Here is a 21,183-nt window from a genome sequence, read left to right as displayed (position 1 = left end):
AAAATGAAATGTTTGTTGCTTGGTTTAAGAACTCTGTATGGCCCGTCATATGGTGGACGCAGCGGAGTCCTATGGGCATCGTGCCTGACGAAAACGAAAGGAGCAGAGTCCAACGAACTCGGAACAAAAGTGTCAGGCAGGCAGTGGTGCACAGGACCAGGAACAGGAAATGAGTCTCTTGGGGGGGCGAAAAGGCAACAAAGAGGTATCGAAACATGGGGGAGGGCTCTCAGGTAAGAATTCCCCAGGGACCCGGAGAGGCTGGCCGAGGACCAGTTCAGCCGGGAAAACCCCGAGGTCTTCTTTAACCGCGCTACGCAATCCCAGCAAAACCCATGGAAGACGGTCGACCCAGTCGCCACTTGTTAAGGAAGCCCGGAGCGCGGCCTTAAGTGACCGGTGAAACCGTTTGCACATCCCGTTAGCTTGCGGGTGGTATGCTGTGATGCGGTGGACCTTGACCCCCAGGCCGTCAGCCATAGCAGACCAAAGCTCAGAAACAAACTGGGGGCCCCTGTCCGAGGTAATGTTAGCAGGGGGACCGAAACGCAAAACCCACGTTGACAAAAAAGCCCTGGCCACCGTCACCGCTGTCGTGGACGCCAAGGGTACCGCCTCCTGCCACCTGGTCGTGCGGTCCACCACAGTCAAAAGGTGCGTGAAACCCTGTGACTGCGGCAAGGGACCAACCAGGCCCACATGAACGTGATCGAAACGCCTACCTGGGACACGGAAAGGTTCGAGGGGTGACTGTGTGTGCCGGTGGATTTTCGAGCGTTGGCATGGGATACAAACCGCCGCCCATTCTTTCACCGTCTTGCAAAGGCCCGGCCAAACAAACCTGGCGCTGACCAGCTTGACCGAGGCCCGGACGCCGGGATGAGAGAGGGCATGCACCGAGTCAAAAACACGACGACGCCACAAAAGGGGAACCACCGGGCGGGGGCGGCCGGTGGAAACGTCGCAAAGAAGGTGCGGACCGCGTCCCACACCGGGGTGTACTCCAGCACGAGGCCCGTTTTTGTTGACTGAAGGGAAAGGACGTCTGGGTCAGCACGTTGCTCAGCGGCCATGGCAGCGTAGTCGACGCCGACATACACCGGAGAAACCAACACACGTGAGAGACAATCAGCGACGTGATTGGACTTACCAGCCACATGCTGAATGTCTGTGGTAAACTCTGAAATGGCCACCAACTGGCGCTGCTGGCGTGCGCTCCATGGGTCAGAGACCTTGGACATCGCAAACGTCAAAGGTTTGTGGTCAACGTACGCAGTAAAGTTGCGACCCTCGAGGAAAAAACAAAAATGTCGTGTCGCGAGGTGCAGGGCCAGCAACTCCCTGTCAAAAACACTGTACTTGCGTTCAGCATCCCGGAGCGTACGACTGAAAAAGGCGAGCGGTTGCCAGAGACCTGAAACCCGCTGTTCCAACACCCCACCCACTGCCACGTCGGACGCGTCGGTGGTCAACGCGATCTCCGCCGACGGAAGCTGGTGGGCCAGCAGGGTGGCGTCAGCCAGCGCAGACAACACCTGGATGCGTTCCGGCAGCCAGTCAACCGGATCTTTGGCTGTTTTACCTTTTAAGGCAGCATAGAGTGGCTGTAGCAGGTGGGCAGCTCTGGGGAGAAAAGCGGTTGTAAAAATTTATCATCCCCAAGAACTCCTGCAACGCTTTAACCGACGTGGGACGCGGAAAAGTCGAAACGGCCTGGACTCTGTTGGGCAACGGAAGCACACCTTCAGCGGAAATGCGGTGCCCGATGAAATCCAGAACAGGCAACCCAAACTGGCAGTTGGAAGGGTTGATGATCAGGCCGTGCGCTGCCAAACGCTGGAAAACCTGGCGCAGATGGGACTCGTGCTGGCTCGCTGAGCAGCTGGCCACCAATATATCATCCAGAAAAAAAAAAAAACCAAACGGCAGTCCACGCAAAACGGAGTCCATCAGCCGCTGAAAGGTCTGGGCAGCACCTTTCAGGCCAAACGGCATGCGCAAAAACTCGAACAAGCCGAAGGGGGTAATGACAGCAGGTTTAGGAACGTCTTCGGCGCGCACAGGAACTTGGTGATACCCCCGCACCAAGTCAATTTTAGAAAAAATCAATGTTCCGGCGAGATGGGCAGAAAAATCCTGAATGTGGGGGATGGGGTAACGGTCATTCTCCGTGGCATTATTTAAACGGCGGAAATCTCCGCATGGTCGCCACTGACCGTCCGATTTGGGCACCATGTGAAGCGGAGAGGCCCATGCACTGTTCGAACGCTCTACAATGCCAAGGCGCTCCATGGCTGCATCCCCGGAGGTCACTACATTAGCCCGAATCAGGGGTCACCAATGTGGAGGTAAGCATCAATGACACAGAACTCCCAGTTCTTACTCCTTCTTTATTCATGTCCAACATCAACTGCGCATATCGCGCCACAAAACACAGGAACACACCTGTGGTCCACCACAAGCTGAAGATATCGTGGACATGCTGACCTCGCTCCGTGGTGTACAGGGCCGTTTACCCTCATGATTAATATTCACAATAAAAATATTAGCTGAACATCATGGAGTCTGTATGTGTTTCATAGTGTCGAACAACCTTTGTACAGTTAAACCTAGCAGTTACTACATGACGGAAACACCAACGTTATTTCTTTTATGCGTTTATATGCAGGTCATGCTCATTATTGAACAAAAACCCAAACATCAGATGTTAATCGGATTTATTTGCTCTCTCTCCTCCTTAAACATGTTTTTAATGTAGAATTGAAACAGGTATGACACATACGAACATCAGGAAATAAAAACCCAATAAATATAACCTCAGTAAATGAAGTCAGTGTACTGCGGGGGTTATGGCAGCTGTGTACCAGGACCTGCATTTTGTTGGCGGTAATAACAGCTCAATTGCTTGCGAGGCAAGCGGGTCTATCCCACCCTTTGCCATGAGACTGGGCTGGGCAGACATCTCTGAAATCATCAAAGGGCTTTTGCAAAGAGGCTCTATCTTGACAAACCAACCACACATCTGAAGATTAAACCACTACATTCTCGGCTAAAAAATATTAAAACGGTATTTGATGACACACAAACAAGGTTTTTCAAAGTTCAGTTCTGTTAGTTTTAACATGTCGGTTGTTGTGTGCTAAAAACAATGGCCACAAGGCCAAAGCAATGGTTCTGACTCGATCAGCGTTAACCCCGCCTCCTGGGTTGGATGGATGAGGTTGACAGATAAAATTATTTCATGGTGAGACCTGAAGGAGTCAACTGTGCCAAAATGAATTAATTAAATACACCATTAAATAATTATTTAAATGTGGCAATAATTAATTAAAATGTTAAATAAATAATTAAATGTTGCAATAATTAATTAATTCAATGCATCAAAAATATTTAATTAATTAATTATTTCCCACTTTAATTAATTATTGCCACATTTAATTAATTATTTAATGGTGTATTTAATTAATTCATTATGGCTGTCCTGGCGTTTCATAAGTTTGAACTAAGACTTACAAATTTAAGTAACACAATGACGACATTTAACAATTTGACTCCAACACTGCACATGATTCTAATGCAGCTGTAAAGTCAGGCTACAACTCTTTGTGTGTGTGTGTGTGTGTGTCAGCTGCAGTTATAACAGACTGAAATTTCCAGTTTCTCCGGTGTTCCCAACCTTCAGCAGCAACCTTTGGAAAAAGACAAAGTTAGTCTCAGGTGTTTGATGGAGCAGTTGTGACAGCGTGATGACGGCAGCGGGACTAAAAACTCTCAAAGCGCTGTAGGAAGCCAGGTCTTCATCATGGGCCTCATTATTTGCCATCAGCATGCTGAGTTTAATCGTGGCAGCCTCTGATCCTCCACCAGCTCCGTTTTACTCCTTCTCCTACAGCAGTGATATGATCGTTCTGAGATTCACGATTCGCCGAGGTCGTCATCATCCATGGGGATACGTCCTCACAGTCCCACTGTTGACACAATGCACCTCCTCAGACCTGGATCGTTTGTTTCATGGATTCTTGTATAATAGTTCAGCACAGTTACAATAATTCACTCATTAAACCTTCACACAGGTGTGACATGATGACAGTGATGACATAAGCAGAAGGTGAAAGGTCACAGAGCATGTTTTCTTTGCTCTGATGTTTTAAACCTTCGCCGTGTCTGTTCCTCTTCCAAACTTGGATGGAAACCATCACTGCACAGCCGTGAGGCGGTAATCGCAGCGTGCTCTGTGGCCCTCGTGTTTGATTGGTCTCACTCAGGATGGCGTTTTGGCGCTGGCTCATCCCGTTGCCGGCTCTCTGTGTAATCCTGTTAGCCAGCCGAGCGTGTTGCGGTCACACAGCTGAAGAGTGGATCTGCCCCAGTGTGCCACTTCCTGTAACTGCGGTAATTCACCATAACTAGGCCACGGATCTGAGGCCAGAGACAGGAGCTGTGCTACTGCAGCTGCAAATAGCTGGACGTTTCTGAGATCACACTCATCTGTGGCTCCATTATCCTGGAATGAAAGCACAAAAGGACAAAACAAGCTGCTCTGTATGATGAAATGTAATTATAGCAGCAGACCAGCTGACCGGTCATTAGCCCAGTAGGACTAGCCATTAGCCACGGTAAACCGGAAAAAGCCTTCAGTGGTTGAAGCAGCCATGTTTGAGCAGAACAGGAAGTCTGGATGGCAACGATCAGGCTAACGACCTGAGGTAATTAACTAATGATCTCCTCATCCAGAGCTGCCTCCTCCTGCTGCTGATGAAGCCAGGAGCTAACGGCGCTCATCTGCAATTTCTGATAAATAAAGAGCGTTGGGGGAAGTCTGACCTCTGAATAAAAATAATACTGGGATATCGGCATTATTTACTATAAATATTATACTGCTACAAAAATATATTTAAACATAAATATCAAAGTCTGAGTACAGATGTTTCTCTAAAGGTGCAGCATTGACGGCGTCTGATGGCATCGGGATCCTCTGTGAGGTGGTGTCAGTCTGAAGGAGACTGTCTGCTTTTATTAATTATGTAAATTATGAAAAATGTGATGAGTTTTATTAAAAAATAAACGATTTAAGAACAGAACAAACATCAAAAGGAGACTGATGCTGGATTTCATGTTTTGGCTTAAGACCTGATATTTGTCTCATCTGTCAGGGTCTGACTGCAGATGGAGGTCATCTGACTGTGACGGGTACAGCCCAGAACGTTCCCGTTAAACCAGCAGCCCACAGCGTCAGCACCCAAACCAGCCAGCCACCGTCTGCCGCTGCCGCCTTCTTGATCAGGTCAGTGAACGCAACACGACAGAGAGACGCAAAGCAGCACATGCTGCACATAGATCAGTGTGACTAACCAATACTAACGTGCTTTAGACCTGCATTCTGGCCAGCAAGGGGCGACTCCTGTGGTCTGACTGGATGAAGTCTGTGAGCTCAGTGCAGGGGCGGATCTAGAGAAATTTTCTTAGGCTGGCATGAGGGTGGCAAAGAAATCAAATGGGGTGGCAAAATCAAAGCCCCCCCCCCCCAAACGCATATGCAGGTGGTTACATATGGTTAAAATGATTCAAATGCAGTAAGTATACATGTTTTTCATATAAATATAGTCTATAACTTAATTTTTGTCTGTAGCCCACATAATTACACACTTTAGTTACATAAACCATGTGAGTTTTGATGTTATGTACTGTATAGCCTGTATAATAAATAAATATGTAGCCCAACAAGTATAAAATCCAGAAAGCTACACAACATGGGGCGGTTCATTTACAAACACAAGCCTAACTTGAGTTTCACATTGTTTTTTGTTAGAAAACAATCACATTGTTACAGCTTAAATTACACAAAATGTCAGAAATCTGCACTTTCATGAACAAAAATTTAAACCTAATTCTTCATGATTTGTTGGATTCACCCACTGACGTCTGAAATACAATCGGCCATTTTTGACTCCTTTTGAGTTTACGTTTGTATTTCACCCTCAAATTGTTTCTTTTTTTTCCCCCCTTGCCTTTTTGGTATCATTCTTTTCAGCTCAACTGAATTTAGTTGTTTTTTCACTGACATGCTGCATTAGTACTACTATTACTATTAATAGTACTATTACTGATCTGAAATCACACAAAGAACTTAAATCCTAGTAGTATTTTTTACTGTAAAAAAGAAAACCACAGACATGTTGAGTAAATTTTTATAACTTGAAATGAAAATATAAATTGTACATTTTCTAAACATATACAACTATTTATCTAAAAATGCAGCCAATGCACATGCTGTTTTTTTCATTTTGCACAACCATTTAAAAATATTACTAAAACTAAAATGAGAGAACAATCAGGTGTTGCAATAAGATGCCCCGCAAATGATGTGTGCCAGTAAAAAAAAAACAGCACAGGGATAAACCTGCAGGCCTGACAACAGGATGTGTACCACTCCGCTGGTTTTCTACTTAGTGACAGTGTTTACATTGCAAATGTGCCTTAGTGACATTCATTAGTGCCCTCAGTGACACACAAAATAAAACGACTACACAACAGAACAGCTACACAAGACAACACAACACACTAAGTAAACACTCCACACTAAACGTCACAAATCTCCCACATCTAAAAACTCTCTCTCTCTCTCTCTCTCTCTCTCACTCATTCGCTCTGTCTCGCTGCCGTTACCGTCATTCCCAAAACTCTCCCCTCTTCCTAAACAACTAAATCCCACATGTTGACTTTTTTTTTAATTGGTCGACATGGTACATTTTTCCACCGATAGGAAAGTGGTGGCTTTTTTTCCTTTCTTTACTGTTTTTGCGCTGTCCTTAGAAAATGCTTAAAACACACACACACAAATACGTGATGACAGTATTTAGAAAAAAGCATGGCTTATATATATTATCATAACTCTGGATTTGTCACGGCTGGGAAGGCGAGCCGTGTGGTGTGGAGGAAGGAGGACCCAAGATGCAAGCAGTGGATGAAAACGCTAGTGAAGTTTATTTACAAGGTGTAGTGGCAAACAAGCAGTGGGGGCATGACAAATAACTGAAAACATCTAAACTGGGAGAACTAAAATAACAGACCTGGGAGCATACGACAAGGGGATGAGAGGCAGAGAGGCAGACGACGAGCAGGACACCGAGTAACACAGACGAACCGGCAACAGGCAGGAGAACACACAGGGCTTAAATACACACACCAGTAATCAGGGGATGAGAGACAGGAAGGCAACACAGCTGGGAGGAATCGGAGCTGACGGGACAGGGGAAACGTAAACTGATCACACTCACATCAGACAGAGACCTTCACAATAAACTAGGAAACTCAAACACGGGGAACCAAACAAGACACAGAACTAAACAGACTGCTTCACAGACGGGTTGACACCATAGACAGACAGAGACACAGACGCAGACTCAAAGGCAAACCGAATATAACACATAGAACTCAAACAATAATAATAATCATCATCATCATCATAATAAACTAGAAAATGATAATAAACTAAAAGCGCTGTGTCACCGACCCAGGACCATGACAGGATTTACTGGCCCGTAATTAAAATGTAAAAACTTTGAAGTCCTAACTTTCAATGTGGGCTGACTCAGCTTGGCCGCAGCTTGTTGCTATGTCAGCTTAAAATAGTCATATGATTTGGAGGTGCAGCGTGGACCACAGAGGGTTAATAACACTCACCTTCCTTCCATTTCCAGAGTGTAGCATCCAACCACCTGAGTAAAATCCGAAATTCCCATGGTGTTGTTCAAAATGTGCTCTGGCACAATCATAAGCATGAATTGCTACTGAAAACAAGAAAAAAGACAGTTCTGCTATGGGCTGAACTATTTGTTAATGGTGCAAGGGGGGGACACTATCCAATATATTCAGTTTTAGCATTTATATTCACTGTTGACTGTAACTACGATAAAAATTGTTAATGCTATCTTATTTTAATAAACAACACCGTCATATGCAAAACTGGGGTGGCACTTGGGGTGGCAAGGGATCATTTTAGGGTGGCACTTGCCACCCCATGCCACCCTTCTAGATCCGCCCCTGGCTCAGTGAGTCATCACGACTCTCTGTATGTAAACTGTACGAAATAAACATTACAGCCAATGTAGCTCAGACTGTAACGATAAAACACGCTCACGCTTCTGTTAATTCACAGAAAACCTGGGTCACTGTGAACAAACCAAAACACTGCTTTATGAGGGAGGTCCTTATCGGCAGGGAAAACTGTGAATCTTATGAAGCTCTCTGGGCTTCAGTTGTGTTTGTCCTGTGAGGGAAGCTCATACAGCAGAACCTCATGTGTGGATTCACACGGAGATCCTGCTGCTGTAGGAACGTCTCCCTCAGGGATCAATGAAAGTGCTCCAGATTCAGATTCTCTCCTTGCAGAATCTAATTGGCAGCTTTTCCTCCTGTCCAAGCTGTCAGAGGTGGTGTTCGGCATCAGGGGGGCTTTGACTCCGTCTGTCTGCTCAAATCTGGTATTCTGACCCATTCTGGATGTTGAGGGTCACAGAGGGAATGGAGGCGGTGTGTCCTCCTGTTCGGACACACAAATGATCTGAAATGTTTTCTAGCCAGCTGTTCAGGGCGCGAACAAAACACTGTCAGAGTGTTTTATTTGTGTTTGTGTTTATTACATACATCCAATCAAAAACGTAGCTATGTTAATGCAGGGATCCCCTCCAACTGTCGACTCCACGCCGTCTGCAGGTACGACACCTGAGCCTCCGGCTGCTCTCCCCACTCGCTGTTTGCTCACTGCTGCTGCTCAGTCACAGCTGTAGGCTTAGCTCAGCCCGATGCAGCATCTTTACAGCGGTCAGGGCCACCTGATGCTGCTGTGCTGTGAGGAGGTGTTGTCGGAGGTGATGGAGACACTGTGGACACGGGGCCGAAGGTTCGGACCGGCGTTGAGCCTGGAGCACAGAGCAGAGCCACACCTCCTGCCGCTTAGACTCACAGTGAAACCCCAAAATAAAGTGAGGATTAGACCCACTCCCACTATTAGAGTCAAGTTCCCCAAAGTGGATTTCTGGCTCACGGCCCAAGCTTTTTTTATCGACTTCCTGTCCAGAATAGAGCCTCTCCCAAACCGCTCAGACCCAACAGAGCCGCAGCGCTGCAGCAGAGTCTGCCCAGAGAAGGACTGCTGGTTAACTGGCTCCAGTGTCAGTGAAACCCAATCACAGCTGCTGCTGACTTTGAGAAAGTCAGTGAACATGGAGCACAAACTTCTGCTGCTCTCTGTGCAGGGAGAGCCTCGTGAAGACATTCGTGAGTCAGAGTGCAGATAGGTAGAGCTTGTGGTTTAACCAGCGACAGGTCACCTGACGCTGCACGCTGGACAGTTTAAACTTCTCTCCACCTCGACGACGGTGACCTGTCCAGGTCCTCTTTGCTAGTGTGCAGACCTGCCTTTAACACCTGTGGGACTCCAGACCTGAAGAGTCGCAAGTACAGCCAGAATTCCTGCAGTCATTGAAGTAAACATCTTCCACTTAGGTTAGATTCTGTTATCGTGTCCTGTTGGAGGGCATCAGCAGTAACACAGTCCTCAGACACTCTGAGACACGGATCAGCCTTTGATATATGGATCGTCTCAGGCTTTTATTTCATAGCTCAGCATGTTTGTGAGGAGGACACTCTTTACTCAGTAACTAAGGCAGGCTGAGCTTTCTGCAGACGTGAGACTTTAAAATGACCTGTGTCCCTGATCCCTGTACGCATGGAATACAGAGTGATAGAGGAAGTGATGTAAGGAGGTTACACAGAGCAGAGAGTCACCCCTGGGGCTCAGCTGGGAATCAAACCTTCAACCTTGAGAGCAGTGTGTTGATAGAGTGGAAAGCTGAGGAGTAATGTGACCCACATCCAGAGAGAGCTGAGTCCTGAAGGCCTCGCTGAGCCGATCGTGCTGCAGACATGAGTGTGACGGAGGGTTGGTACCTGCTGCTGCCCACCCCAGGACTTCCTGTCCAGACCGCCTCACAGTTTCCTGTCTCATGCCGAAGAATTACCCTTGTGTAACCTCATGTAATCATGAATGTGAAACTGAAAGAAACAGAAGGTGATGATTTCCAGATTTCACAATTTATTATCAACAGAGCTTATAAAACATGTCAAATGTCTAAATTGAGAAACCGTTTGACATGTTTTAAATGTTTCACAGTGCAGCAGCTGCTCTCATCTCACAGACTGATGTTGAAGACAATGACACTGCCCTCAGATTGAAAACGAGTTCATATTTGATTAAAGATCATATTTTCTGCATTCTACTGTCAATAAACTTTATGAACATCCTGACATTTTGCAGGTTCAACATGTGTCCCATCACATGTGAACTGTGTGAAACAAACAGTGGTTCAGCGGTTCACATGGAGTGCACGAGACTGTCCGCAGTCCATCCTGATTGTGCCAATTTCATTCCCGTTAAAGTCATCGCTGTCACGACTGTTTGTGATTCTGTGACGGTTGATCACAAAAGCTCTGCCCACTGTTGTCCCTGTTCCTGCAGCAGATAAAAGACAGAAACCTCAGTTTTCTCTGGAGCGTCTTCCAAATGAGCCACTGCTGCACCTCTCTGGGTTTAAGCAAGGTTTATGTCTTGCCATAGTGAGAAGTGGTATGAATTATGAGTTGTATTATTTATAACTGCGTGACACAAATATTTGATGATTCATACTGAATTCAAAAAAAGCCACTGGGGAGTTTGGGCAAAGGGCCAAAGCGATTGAGCTCATGAAGCAAAGTCACATCATTCCTTCAGAGTTTATCTCTCACTGTCAGACAGTCGGACTTCAGCGGCCTGGAGTGCAGGGCGTATGGCAGGAAGATAAAAGCTGGTGGTGCAGAGGTGGAGCTGCTGACGGCTGTCCAGGATAACAAGGGCTGAGATGATGTTTGGAGCAGCACTCTGAGGAGAAGCTGGACCGAAGGAGCTTGCACCCACACACTGACAGCAGGGCCCTGGGTCTGACAAACATCTGCCTCAGAGGACGTCTGATCACAGAGTCATCAGATGATTCTGGAACAAAGAACATTGAGAAGGACGTCCTCGTGTTCAAACCATGTGTCAGACCGAAGGTGGTACCAGGATCACAACGATAATAAAACCATAAGACACCTGTTTATGTTAGAATAAAGCCCAAAGTTTGCATTATTAGGGGCGTGGCCTCTGTGACTGACAGGTGGACACAGGCTGCAGCTGCTAGCTTCACCTGAACTGGAGGTCTAGAACGTGTTTGAGCCTTTTGAGGCATTTTAATGACATCATGTGACCAAAAATATGGCTGCCACTAGGTTACTGTAGTAGTAGAGTGTACAGGAATGTGGAGCTTCAGTTTTAGGGTTTTGATTGGATGTTACTGATTAGCAGTCGGGGGTGATTCATGGTCTTTCAGGTCTAAACAGAGCCACTTTGTGTTATTGTGATTGGTCAGAAGGTGATGTCAATCTAACATGCACACCTGGAGACAGACAGAGAAGATGAAACCAAACAGTCAATGATAAAAAAAAAAACTGTAAATATGAAGGGTGAGCGGTGGAGCCTCTGAGCTTTTAGCTCCACGCTCTCACAGACGTGGTTCTTTTAATTGTGTCTAATCGTTCAGTGAGTGAACCTAAGACCACAGCTGATCATTACCTGCCTGCAGGTTAACTGTGACAGATGGCCTTGGGCTGCTCCTATCGATTGGCGTCTGCTTCAGAGAATTGATCTGGAAATGGATCTGTGGCTCTGATACCTCTCCTCGCTCTCTGCAGCAATAACACAGCTCTCTCCAGCTCCTCCTCTGATCAATAATCATCTCTCCACTCACATGTTGCTTGTTTTCCTGGGCATGCATTCAAACGTGTCCCCAGAGAGCAGCAGCAGGTAGGAACTACAGTAAAACTGCTGTCAGGCACATTTTGGCAGGTTTGTCTGGCCTGAGATGACCTGAAGGGGAGTTATGATAAATATAATTTCAGAGCAGCTGAGCTCCTGCAGACAGCGCTGAATGAACCCGAGCTCCTCATGCTGCTTTCCTCAGCTCTGATTTGTTCACTTCTGACAGTGAACTCTGTGTACTTTCCTGCTCAGGAAACAGCCAACCAGCTTTGGACCGGAACGGTGTGTCACCACCGTTGGGCTACATTATGGAGGGTTTTTTACCCCTCTGCCATAAAATGCTGGTGTGGAGTTGCTGTCATCCCGCTGGGCAGACACATGACTTTGTGACCACGATTACTGAGGATTGTCAAACTCTTACCGCATGTACATCTATGATCTACCAGGAGGCTGAGGGGAGCACTCCTTTCCCATAGAGAAGGGTCGAAAGGAGGGAGCTGAGGTCTTCCAGGCATGTCCTAGCAGGAGGAGGCCGGGGGCAGAGCCCGGACACGCTCCAGAGATTACATCTCTCTGATGGTTACATACCCACAATCCTTCACTCTCATCGTCGCTTTTTTTTCCATGTCATACTCTGCAAGATACACATTTTACCTGCAAATGAAGAGTTCCAGTGTGTCTGCACAGGTGTTCGTTCATAAAGCTGGAACAAGCCTCGTGCACGTGTGCATAACATTGTGATGAGATTTGATGAGAAAGAGTTTTAGTGCACACACACACACACACACACAGACACACACACACAAGCCCGTTCAGCCATCTTAGCGAGGACCTTCATTGACATAATGGTTTCCCTAGCCCTTTAATTAACCATTAAAAATCAATGCCTAACCATAACCCATACCCTAAACTTAACCATAACCTAATTGTAACCCTGACATTAAACCACATTTTGAGCCTCAAAAAGGCCTTCAAACTTGTGAGGACCGGCGTGTGTGTCCTCACAAGTGACTGTTGGTTCTCACAATTATAGTAGAATGCAGATTTCGGTCCTCACAAAGATGGCAAGACAGGAACACACACACACACACACACACACACACACACACACACACAAACTCATTTTCATACGATATTAAGGACATCTCATTGACATTTTACTTTCCCTAGTTACTTACCCTAACCATCAAAAATGAATACCTTAGGCCTGACACTAAAACTACATTTTGAGCCTCAAAAATGCCATCAAACTCGTGGCGACACTCACTTTGTCCCATAAGTATAGTAGCATGCCAATTTTATGTCCTCACAATGATGTCTAAACATGTACACACACACACACACACACACATTCTGCCTATGTGCACAGAAGCAGTGTTGGACACCTGGACATCCCATTCACATTAAACTGAAAGGGTTTTTTTCCTTTGTCCTTAAAAAAACCATTTACTTTTTTATTAATTATTGAAATGGATTAATTTGTGTTGATTGATCAGTGATTGCAGCTCACAGACTGAAGTCTCCTGTTTGCTCTCCTTCAGTCTGTCTGTGGTTTCATATCAGTGACCCAGCCTGCAGGTTCTCAGAGAGGTTACACTACACACACTCACTCGAACACATACACACATGCTGAGTGTCTTTGAAGTCCAGCAGTGGGGGTGTCTGTCATCTCATGAAGTATTCATGTAGCATATCAAGTGTGTGTGTGTGTGTGTGTGTGTGTGTGTGCGCGTGTGGTGGGGTGAACAGTGGTTTCACAGCTGCTGTGTGTCGACACACCGAGAAGGCGGGGCAGTGAAAAGAGAGAGAGGGGGTGAGCGAGGAGAGTGAGGGAAGGTGAGGTGAGCAAGGCAGACGGACCCACGGACGGAGGGAGGGGAGGAAGAGGAAGGAGGGAGGCTGGAGCTTTGCCAGTGTTTCCCAGCAACAACGGCAGGGAGAGGCAGGAATCCTCCCGCTCTCATTCACTCGTTTATTTCCACCTCTTATTTCAGTCCTTTATTCCTCCTCTGCTGATGCCACTTCCTTTCACCCCTCTCTCTCTCTCCTGGAGTTGGAGGAGGAGGAGGGAGGTGGGAGGGGTGGAGAGGAGTGGCATTGCGATACTGCAGGAACAGACTGAGGAGCTACGGGAGAGAAGAGAGAGGAGATGAGCAGGAGAGGTGGGAGAAGGAGGGAAGAAAAGAAAGGAGGCGAAATTAAAGAAGTGGAGCTTTGAAAAGGAAGAAATAAGGCGAGAGTAGGAGAGGAGAGATGACAAGAGGAGAGAGGAGGAGAGGTGGAAATAATGAAGAAGGAAAGGTAAAAGAAGAAGGAGAGGAAGGTGAGAGTGTGGAGAATGAGTTGCTGCAGGGTCAGAAAGATGGAAGAATGATTCAGTACGAGGAAAGAGTGGAAGGAAGGAAAGCCGGCTGAGGCTCTTCATTTGGGACCGAGTGAGGCGAGTTCTACAGATTGGCTGCAGGGCGTGAGGACGGAGGGAAGGATGGAGGGATGCAAAGCTTTGTGGAGTACACACCATCGCAGGTGGATTGATAACAATCATAAAATAAAGTGAACTCATCCTCCAGGAGTCTCTGCAGAACTTTGCTCCAACCAATATGAAAATGTCCCGTGATCAGATTTGCACTTCCTGTCCGAAACACGGAAAGATAGATTTGGAGTTTAGCCATATGGAACAAACTGAGGGAAACGTGTTGAGATGCCAAGGTGCTGGTTTACAGATGAATACTGTCAGATATTTTTAGATGTATTTTTGATCAGGAACTCGGCACATGTTGTTGGACTTCAGTGAGAAAACTCTGATCACCTGAACATCACTCAGCAGAGGATGATTGGATTGATGACAGCGAGACGGGGTTGGGAGAGTTTGAGGATATGTTTGGACCTGTGAAGGGAGCAAAGACAGAAGGATGTTCATTCACGCATGAAATGAATGTGATGTGAGTTATTGCTTAAATGGGAACAATCATGAAAAACCTGAAGGGGTTTTTTGGTTTCCTGTCTTATTTTTGATTGAAGGACAGACTGAATCTTTATTGTTTGACAGAAGTGAGTAGGAATAATAATCTGCTGAAAGCTGAACATGGTGATAAGTCTGATGTACTCAACTGAATGCTTTAGGATTAGCAGAAGTTTGGGATCCCTCCGCAGCACTTTGGTAGTTTTAAAGATCTTTTAGGTTCAACCCCTAAACTTCTTTATGGATTTGGTAAAAACCAGATGTTGAAAATGAAAATGAACTTGTTAAAATGTTTAATCCCTCTGAAAGGACAGACACACTGTTGATGCTGTGATTGACGAACCAAGAAACTCTGCGAGTTTAGGAAAAACCATGTTGGACATCATGTTATCATCATTGTCTGGATGCATGGACAGTGTTCTCCTGTTGCAAAAGTAAAATGATTCTCGCTTTAAAGAGCGGTTTATTGGAGTTCAAGGGGGATGGAAAGTCAAACTGGTGGATGAAAAGCCATTTTGTTGGGAGCATGAAAATGAAGAGAAACCTTGGAGGACTTTGAGGCACCTGTTCTACCTGTAGAATTTACGAAACGCTACACTGGATGTTTACAGCTGAATGCAGAAGGACAACAAAAGAAGAACCTTAAGTGCTTTAAAAGAGGACACATCTGGATAAACATCTGGGTAAACCTGAGACAGTGAAAATGGACTATATGGATATGGACCACCATCAGCGTTTTTCCTTGATCAGCTGAGTGTCCGCCGATCATGGGTAGATTTCTGGGTGCGCTTGGTTTGACACTGGATCTATTTTCTGGAGAAGGCTTCATAGGTCAGCCTCGATGATGCGGCCCGGGTGTCCCTCCTTTACAGCTGTGGTTTTAACACTTTGTTTGAATAGATCTGGGTCTTTACAATGGTGAATGAGGACGAGAAGAAGCTTGGTCCCAGTTCCTCTTTAAGATCAAGAAGTTTGAGCAGATAATGGATTGGAAGGAACTGTGAGTAATAATAATAGTGATTTTTAAATCCTATTTCATCTCAGTCCAGCTTCATGTTTGAGGTACTGACAGTTCTGTGGAAGGCAAAAGCCGAGAGACGTGGAGAGACGTGCTCGCGGTGATAAATGAAGTCCAGATGTAATTGATACTGTAGACGCGTGAAGCATAGAGTGTAAAATAACAGCTTCAACGAGTCTCTGATGTCTCTTCAGTTTCTCCTTCAGGGGCTGTTAAACATATTTCACCCTTTGTCCAATCTATTGCGGTTGCTCACCTGTGGAGTCAGACATCCACTCAGAGAAGATGGAGTCATCCCTAACCCAGTGACATCACTGAAACACCATCATTCGAGCTAACACGTGAAATTGTGTAAATGTAGATCACATGTCTCAGATCACGGGTGGGTGTGGATGGTGATGGTGTCAGAGCATCAGCACATCTGCATTAGCATTAAAAAGTCCTTTAAAGAAGTGTGTCAGCCGCAGAAGGACGTAACCGCCATCACTGCGGATGAGTTCCTGTTAGGTGACGTGCACAGAGAATGTCGGGTATGCCGAGGGTTAGCACAGGTTAATACGTACCTGGTTAAACACAACGATCAGGCTAAGGCTCTCCCACAGTGCGTAAACAGATAAACTGTGTTGAGGTTTACCTGAGCAGATGTGTGGACGATCTGCACCCTCTATGGCGGTATCCTCATCACCATGTTTGCCGAGCTTCACATTTTCTTCGTGAAGTAACCGAATATTAAGCATGCTTTAATGACTCTGAGCCACGGAGCAAGTTCATTAGCATCCTAATGCTGAGCCTAGAGAGAGCTGCATGACTGGGATCAAATAAAATAATCAGAGTAGGTTTTTTTGTATTTACTTTGAATTTTCTTGAGGTGAAAATTGGGGGTGAGAGAGGTTTGAAATGTAAAAACAACTTTAGAGCAAAAGCATCAATTCGATAAGATAATCAGTTGACCTGTGTGACCGCCAACTGTGGTCTCTGCAGTGGGGAACAACCCAAGACCAAAACACAGGTGCCTTCCTTATGGCCCTTGTCGCTGGTGGCCCTGCTTTCGCAGAGTGCTTTCCTCTCTTGTTGTGATGCAGCGCCGCAGTTTAATGGGAGCGGGACGGTTTTCATCCTCTTTCTTTCTCTGCATGTCCTGCTGTACCTTTGCTCCATCTATCTCCAAAGCACCAGGAGATGCTGCTGCTCCCTCGGTCACACGGTCACACACAGACACTCTCTCTCTCTCTCTCTGGTAAATGTGACGTTGGCAGTGAGTCCTGCCGGTGGTTGGAGGCAATAATGAGTATAGTATCTGTCTGGGAGGGAGTTTGAGCCTCCTCCTCCTCCTCCCTTCTCTCTCTGCCTGTGTTTGACATGGACCTTAAACTCATCTCTTAATACTCAGTCTCAGATCAGCTCTTCTCTCTCTCTGATCTTATTTTATGTTTTCTTTTATTTCCTGTTAAACGGTGTGTTTGGGTGCAGCTCGGTGCTCTCTGACTCTGTTTCTGTGTTTTGTGTCTTCAGGGCGGCTCACAAGCTCAGTCTGTCCCGCAGGAAGAAGTCCCCGCCCGGCTCCGCCTCCCTGCCCGGCGAGTCCCCAGAACCGCTGCTTTACACCGGGGGCTTCAGCGGGGCCTTGCAGCTCTCCCCGCCTGCCATCCCACCATGTCTCCTTCGAGCTGGGTCAAAGGTCAAGGACACGCCGGGGATGGGAAAGGTGAGATAGTGTGGTGTTAGTCTGGATCTGATGGATGTAGCTACTGGGACTTTACCTGCTCAGCTGATGGAGTCGAGCCTTGAAGTCAGCGGTGGGGGTGTAGGGGAGGGTACCAGGTCACTGTAAGCTCTAAGGAGCTCAGAAAGAATCAACTGCACTTCTTCAGGTTTGGTGAAGAAGCTTTACCTCGCTCATGTGGCTATGGGCTGGCTGCAGGTGGGCAGTCTCTCTCTCAGGAGCTATCGTCCCTCGGCAGGATATCTGCAATCAGCAGGAATCTGTGCTGTAGTCTTAGTCTGGGCTCACACTGCCTGTGTCACATGTTTCTAACAATGGGTTAAACATCTGCTCTCCAGAAGATTAGCCCTGTAACCAGCATTACTCTAAGAAGAGTGTCGTTAGCTCAGAGGCTTTAATGAGCTCTGCAGCCCATCGGGGGGCGCTGACAGGCTCGTCTCTGACAGGTTAATGTTTGTTGGCGTTTGGGTGCAGATCAGACGCTTGGCTATCAGACTGTTGGTGGACGGAGCGATTAGCGTCTGAGCTCAGGTCTCCACCAAATCACCGTAATCACACGATGTCCTTGCTAACCTCTCAGACACAGCTGACTGGTGAGCCAGGTAACTCTGGCGCACCATTAGCTTGAAGCGTGAGCTCCTCATTTCTGTGCTCTCTCATCTCTGCTGACACAAAGAAGCACCGAACTGAGACTCGCAGACATACATGGTTCACTGACGTGTTTGAGTTTGATGACTCTCCGTCCATGTGAAGCCCTCATCATCCCCCTAAACTCTTCCTATGCCAGCTGCTGTGACTGCAGCAGTAAGTGTGCCTGAATCCTGAAGAGGAAGCTCTCTGCTGGCATTCAGATGTCAGGTGATTCCTCCTGCAGCAGGTGGGCTCTGTGTGAGGTCCCCACAGGTCAGGGTGTGCTGCTGGCTTCAGAGCCCTGCAGGCACCATGTAGGGACTCCATGTCTCCTCGCTGCAGCTCAGGTTCCTTCATCTCCATCCGCCGGCAGCTGCAGGAGCTCACATCTGCATCCTGCCAATGCAACGGTTAATGAGGCAAGGACAGAAATGAAAGAGCATTTTAAAGGAGACGCGGTGAAGTTAGGAGGATCATACATCTCTGCTCCTGCACCTTACACTGAACTAACAGAGTCACTGCCAACACCTACAAACTACTCACAATGTAGATCATCATTTCATCTTTCTCCTTCTTCTTTCCTTCTGATCTGAACACAAAGTTCTCATTAAGAAAACTGAAGCTGCTCGTATTCTTCTTCTTTTTCTTTAATGGTCTGCACAACAGATCACCTGCCTCCATCTCCTCCTATCCTAGCATCCACCTCTGCATGTACTTCTTCATCCATGAGCCTTCTCTGCTACTCCATCTCCATCCTCTACCATCCCTCCTCTGCACATGCTTCTTGATTTGACTTTGTAAGAATTTAGTGACATTAGATGAACTCCTGGAAACAGGCAGAGTCAGAGGTAAGTATTCACTCTGACTGCCGTCTCTTCTCTCGTTTGCATTCAGCGCTGCATTCATTCCTCTGAACCTGCAGTTATTCTCTTTAATGTCTTAAAACTTCTCACCATGGCCTCTGGCTGCTCTCTGTGTGGGCGAGAGAGCCTGAGCTGGATTCTGGGTGTAAACACTTCATCGTGAGTGATATCAAACTCTGAGTTCAGACTGAGGTCAGAGCTGTTTCTGTTTGAAGCTCTGCAGTTTGAAAGCAGCCCTTCAGATTTTTGCTATTTGCTATCTTTGCTATCTATTGATGCTGTACCTTTAATCTGAAAATATCACAGCGAGGATCTGACCCAGCCTGCTTCTGCAACACTGCACTGAAACATGCACTTCCTCTGACGTCCAGCAGAGGCAGCAGGAAGTCAGTGCCCACATGTTTACAGCCTGATACACAAACTGTTTGGTCTCTATAAATATGTGTCCCTGTATAACAGCTGCATTTGAATTATTAGGGGTGTGGCCTCTCTGACTGACAGGTGACACAAGGGGTTTTAGCTTCAGCTAAACTGGACCTCTGTGCTGTGTTTGTGCTGTTGGAGCTTTTTGGAGCATTTTTAATGACATCATACATCTGCACTAACAGACTGTCCAGGAAGGCGGAGCTTCAGTTTTAGGGTTTTATTTGGATGTTACTGATCAGGTGAAAGAAAAAATGAAGAAAAAATCCTGTAAAAACATTTGTGATTGAACATAAATGTGCCGAGTAGGGCTGGGTATCGTCACTGATTTCTAGAATTGATTCACAAGGTCCCGATTTGATTTGATCCATGATTCGATTCGATTTGATTTGAATTGGGGAAATTTGCCTCAGACAGAAATATTATAATTCTGATCATTAATCAGTACATATCCATATTTTTATATCTTTAAAAAGAAAACTGACATTTCTGTAAGCATCACAGCAAATGCTTTTGTGTCAAAGTAACAGAGCGAAAACACAGAAAAACATGAAGGAGAATTTCCTGACCTGTCTTTTTATAGCAGATAACCACCTTAAAAATATTCTGCAGTAAAACAAAAACAGAAGAAAACCATTAATCTACACATGAACATTACCTGATGTTTCTGAAGTGAAAGCAAATTTACAGAGGTTTAATTAGAGACACAGCTAAGTGTTTTGCAATATCACATAATATTGAAAATTTTCTTCAGTATTGAACAAAAGAAATGGGGCTTTCTTGTCAGAAGTCAGTTAAATTAAAAAAAAGAAAAACAGCGGCCGACAGCGCTGTACATAACAGTAGACTTGTGCGTAATAAACAAGAAAATAATGCAGAAAACAGAGATTTTTAGATGAGAAAGTGTTTTTGAAGTGCACTGAGAGAGAGAGCTGTGCATGAAGTGTCATTTTACTGTGGTGGAAGCAAAACAGCAAAAGAGAGAATTCATGACGATGTTTATGTGAAGTGAAATGTGAAGCGTAGTTTGGATCTTCTTTTGCTGCTGGTTCAGTCAAATTTGGTTGGAGAGAGACATAGCCTGAGATTCTGGCATTTCGGGCATAATAAATTTATATTTAGATTTATATTCATTCAAGATTTTAATGAATCGATATTGCGTTATTCAAGCTAGAATCGATTTTAATCTGAAAATCAATAATCAAAAAAATAATCAATAATCAAAACCCACCCCTAGTGCCGAGTGACTGGAACACATAAAATTAGCTGTGACTGGATCAGATGGCGACTTTCAAGCTGCTTCCTGTCTGTATCCGTGGTGACAGAGGAGCTGGCTCGCAGAGACTCGATGTTTAAAACCTGCTCCGTCTCATTATTGGCTGTAAACTCAAACTCCTCGCCACCAGCTCAGCAGCTCTATGACTGCACAATAAAACCCTTTAGAAGGCTGAGGGACACGGGCTGTTGAAGGTCAAAGGTCAGGAAAGCAGTGTGACTCCCTGCTCAGTCCAGCTCTGATTACAGTCTAAAATGTCATCCTGGAATACCTGAAGAAGAGCTCAGGACGTCTCTGGAGGCGTTACGGCTGATTCTGAGCTTCTTTCAGCACAAACAGTTGATGGTGTGTATCAGGTGATCTGAGTCAGGTGATCTAACGCAAACTCAGTGAAAACCACATGGAAAACAAAACTAAACAGCAGGTAGAAAAAATCAAATCAAAGTTTAACTAAA

General features: G+C 46.0%; 1 protein-coding gene across 3 annotated transcripts in view; it reads left to right on the top strand.

Moving 5' to 3' along the window:
• LOC113037469 (kinesin-like protein KIF26A) overlaps positions 1 to 21,183 on the top strand; it is a 69,866-nt gene that overhangs the window by 21,695 nt on the left and 26,988 nt on the right. The window contains exons 4-5 of one of the 3 annotated variants that reach the window (XM_080289475.1): positions 5,154 to 5,284; positions 17,326 to 17,518. In XM_080289475.1, coding sequence (XP_080145601.1) covers positions 5,154 to 5,284; positions 17,326 to 17,518 — 324 coding nt within the window. Of the gene's footprint in view, positions 1 to 5,153; positions 5,285 to 13,725; positions 15,796 to 17,325; positions 17,519 to 21,183 lie in introns of those variants that run through there. The other 2 variants (XM_026194581.2, XM_080289474.1) reach the window with 2 other exon arrangements.

This window comes from Astatotilapia calliptera, chromosome 15 (assembly GCF_964374335.1).
Source record: "Astatotilapia calliptera chromosome 15, fAstCal68.1, whole genome shotgun sequence".
NCBI lineage: Eukaryota > Metazoa > Chordata > Actinopteri > Cichliformes > Cichlidae > Astatotilapia > Astatotilapia calliptera.
Note: the sequence above shows the minus strand (reverse complement) of the source record. Positions and strands in the feature narration are given on the sequence as shown.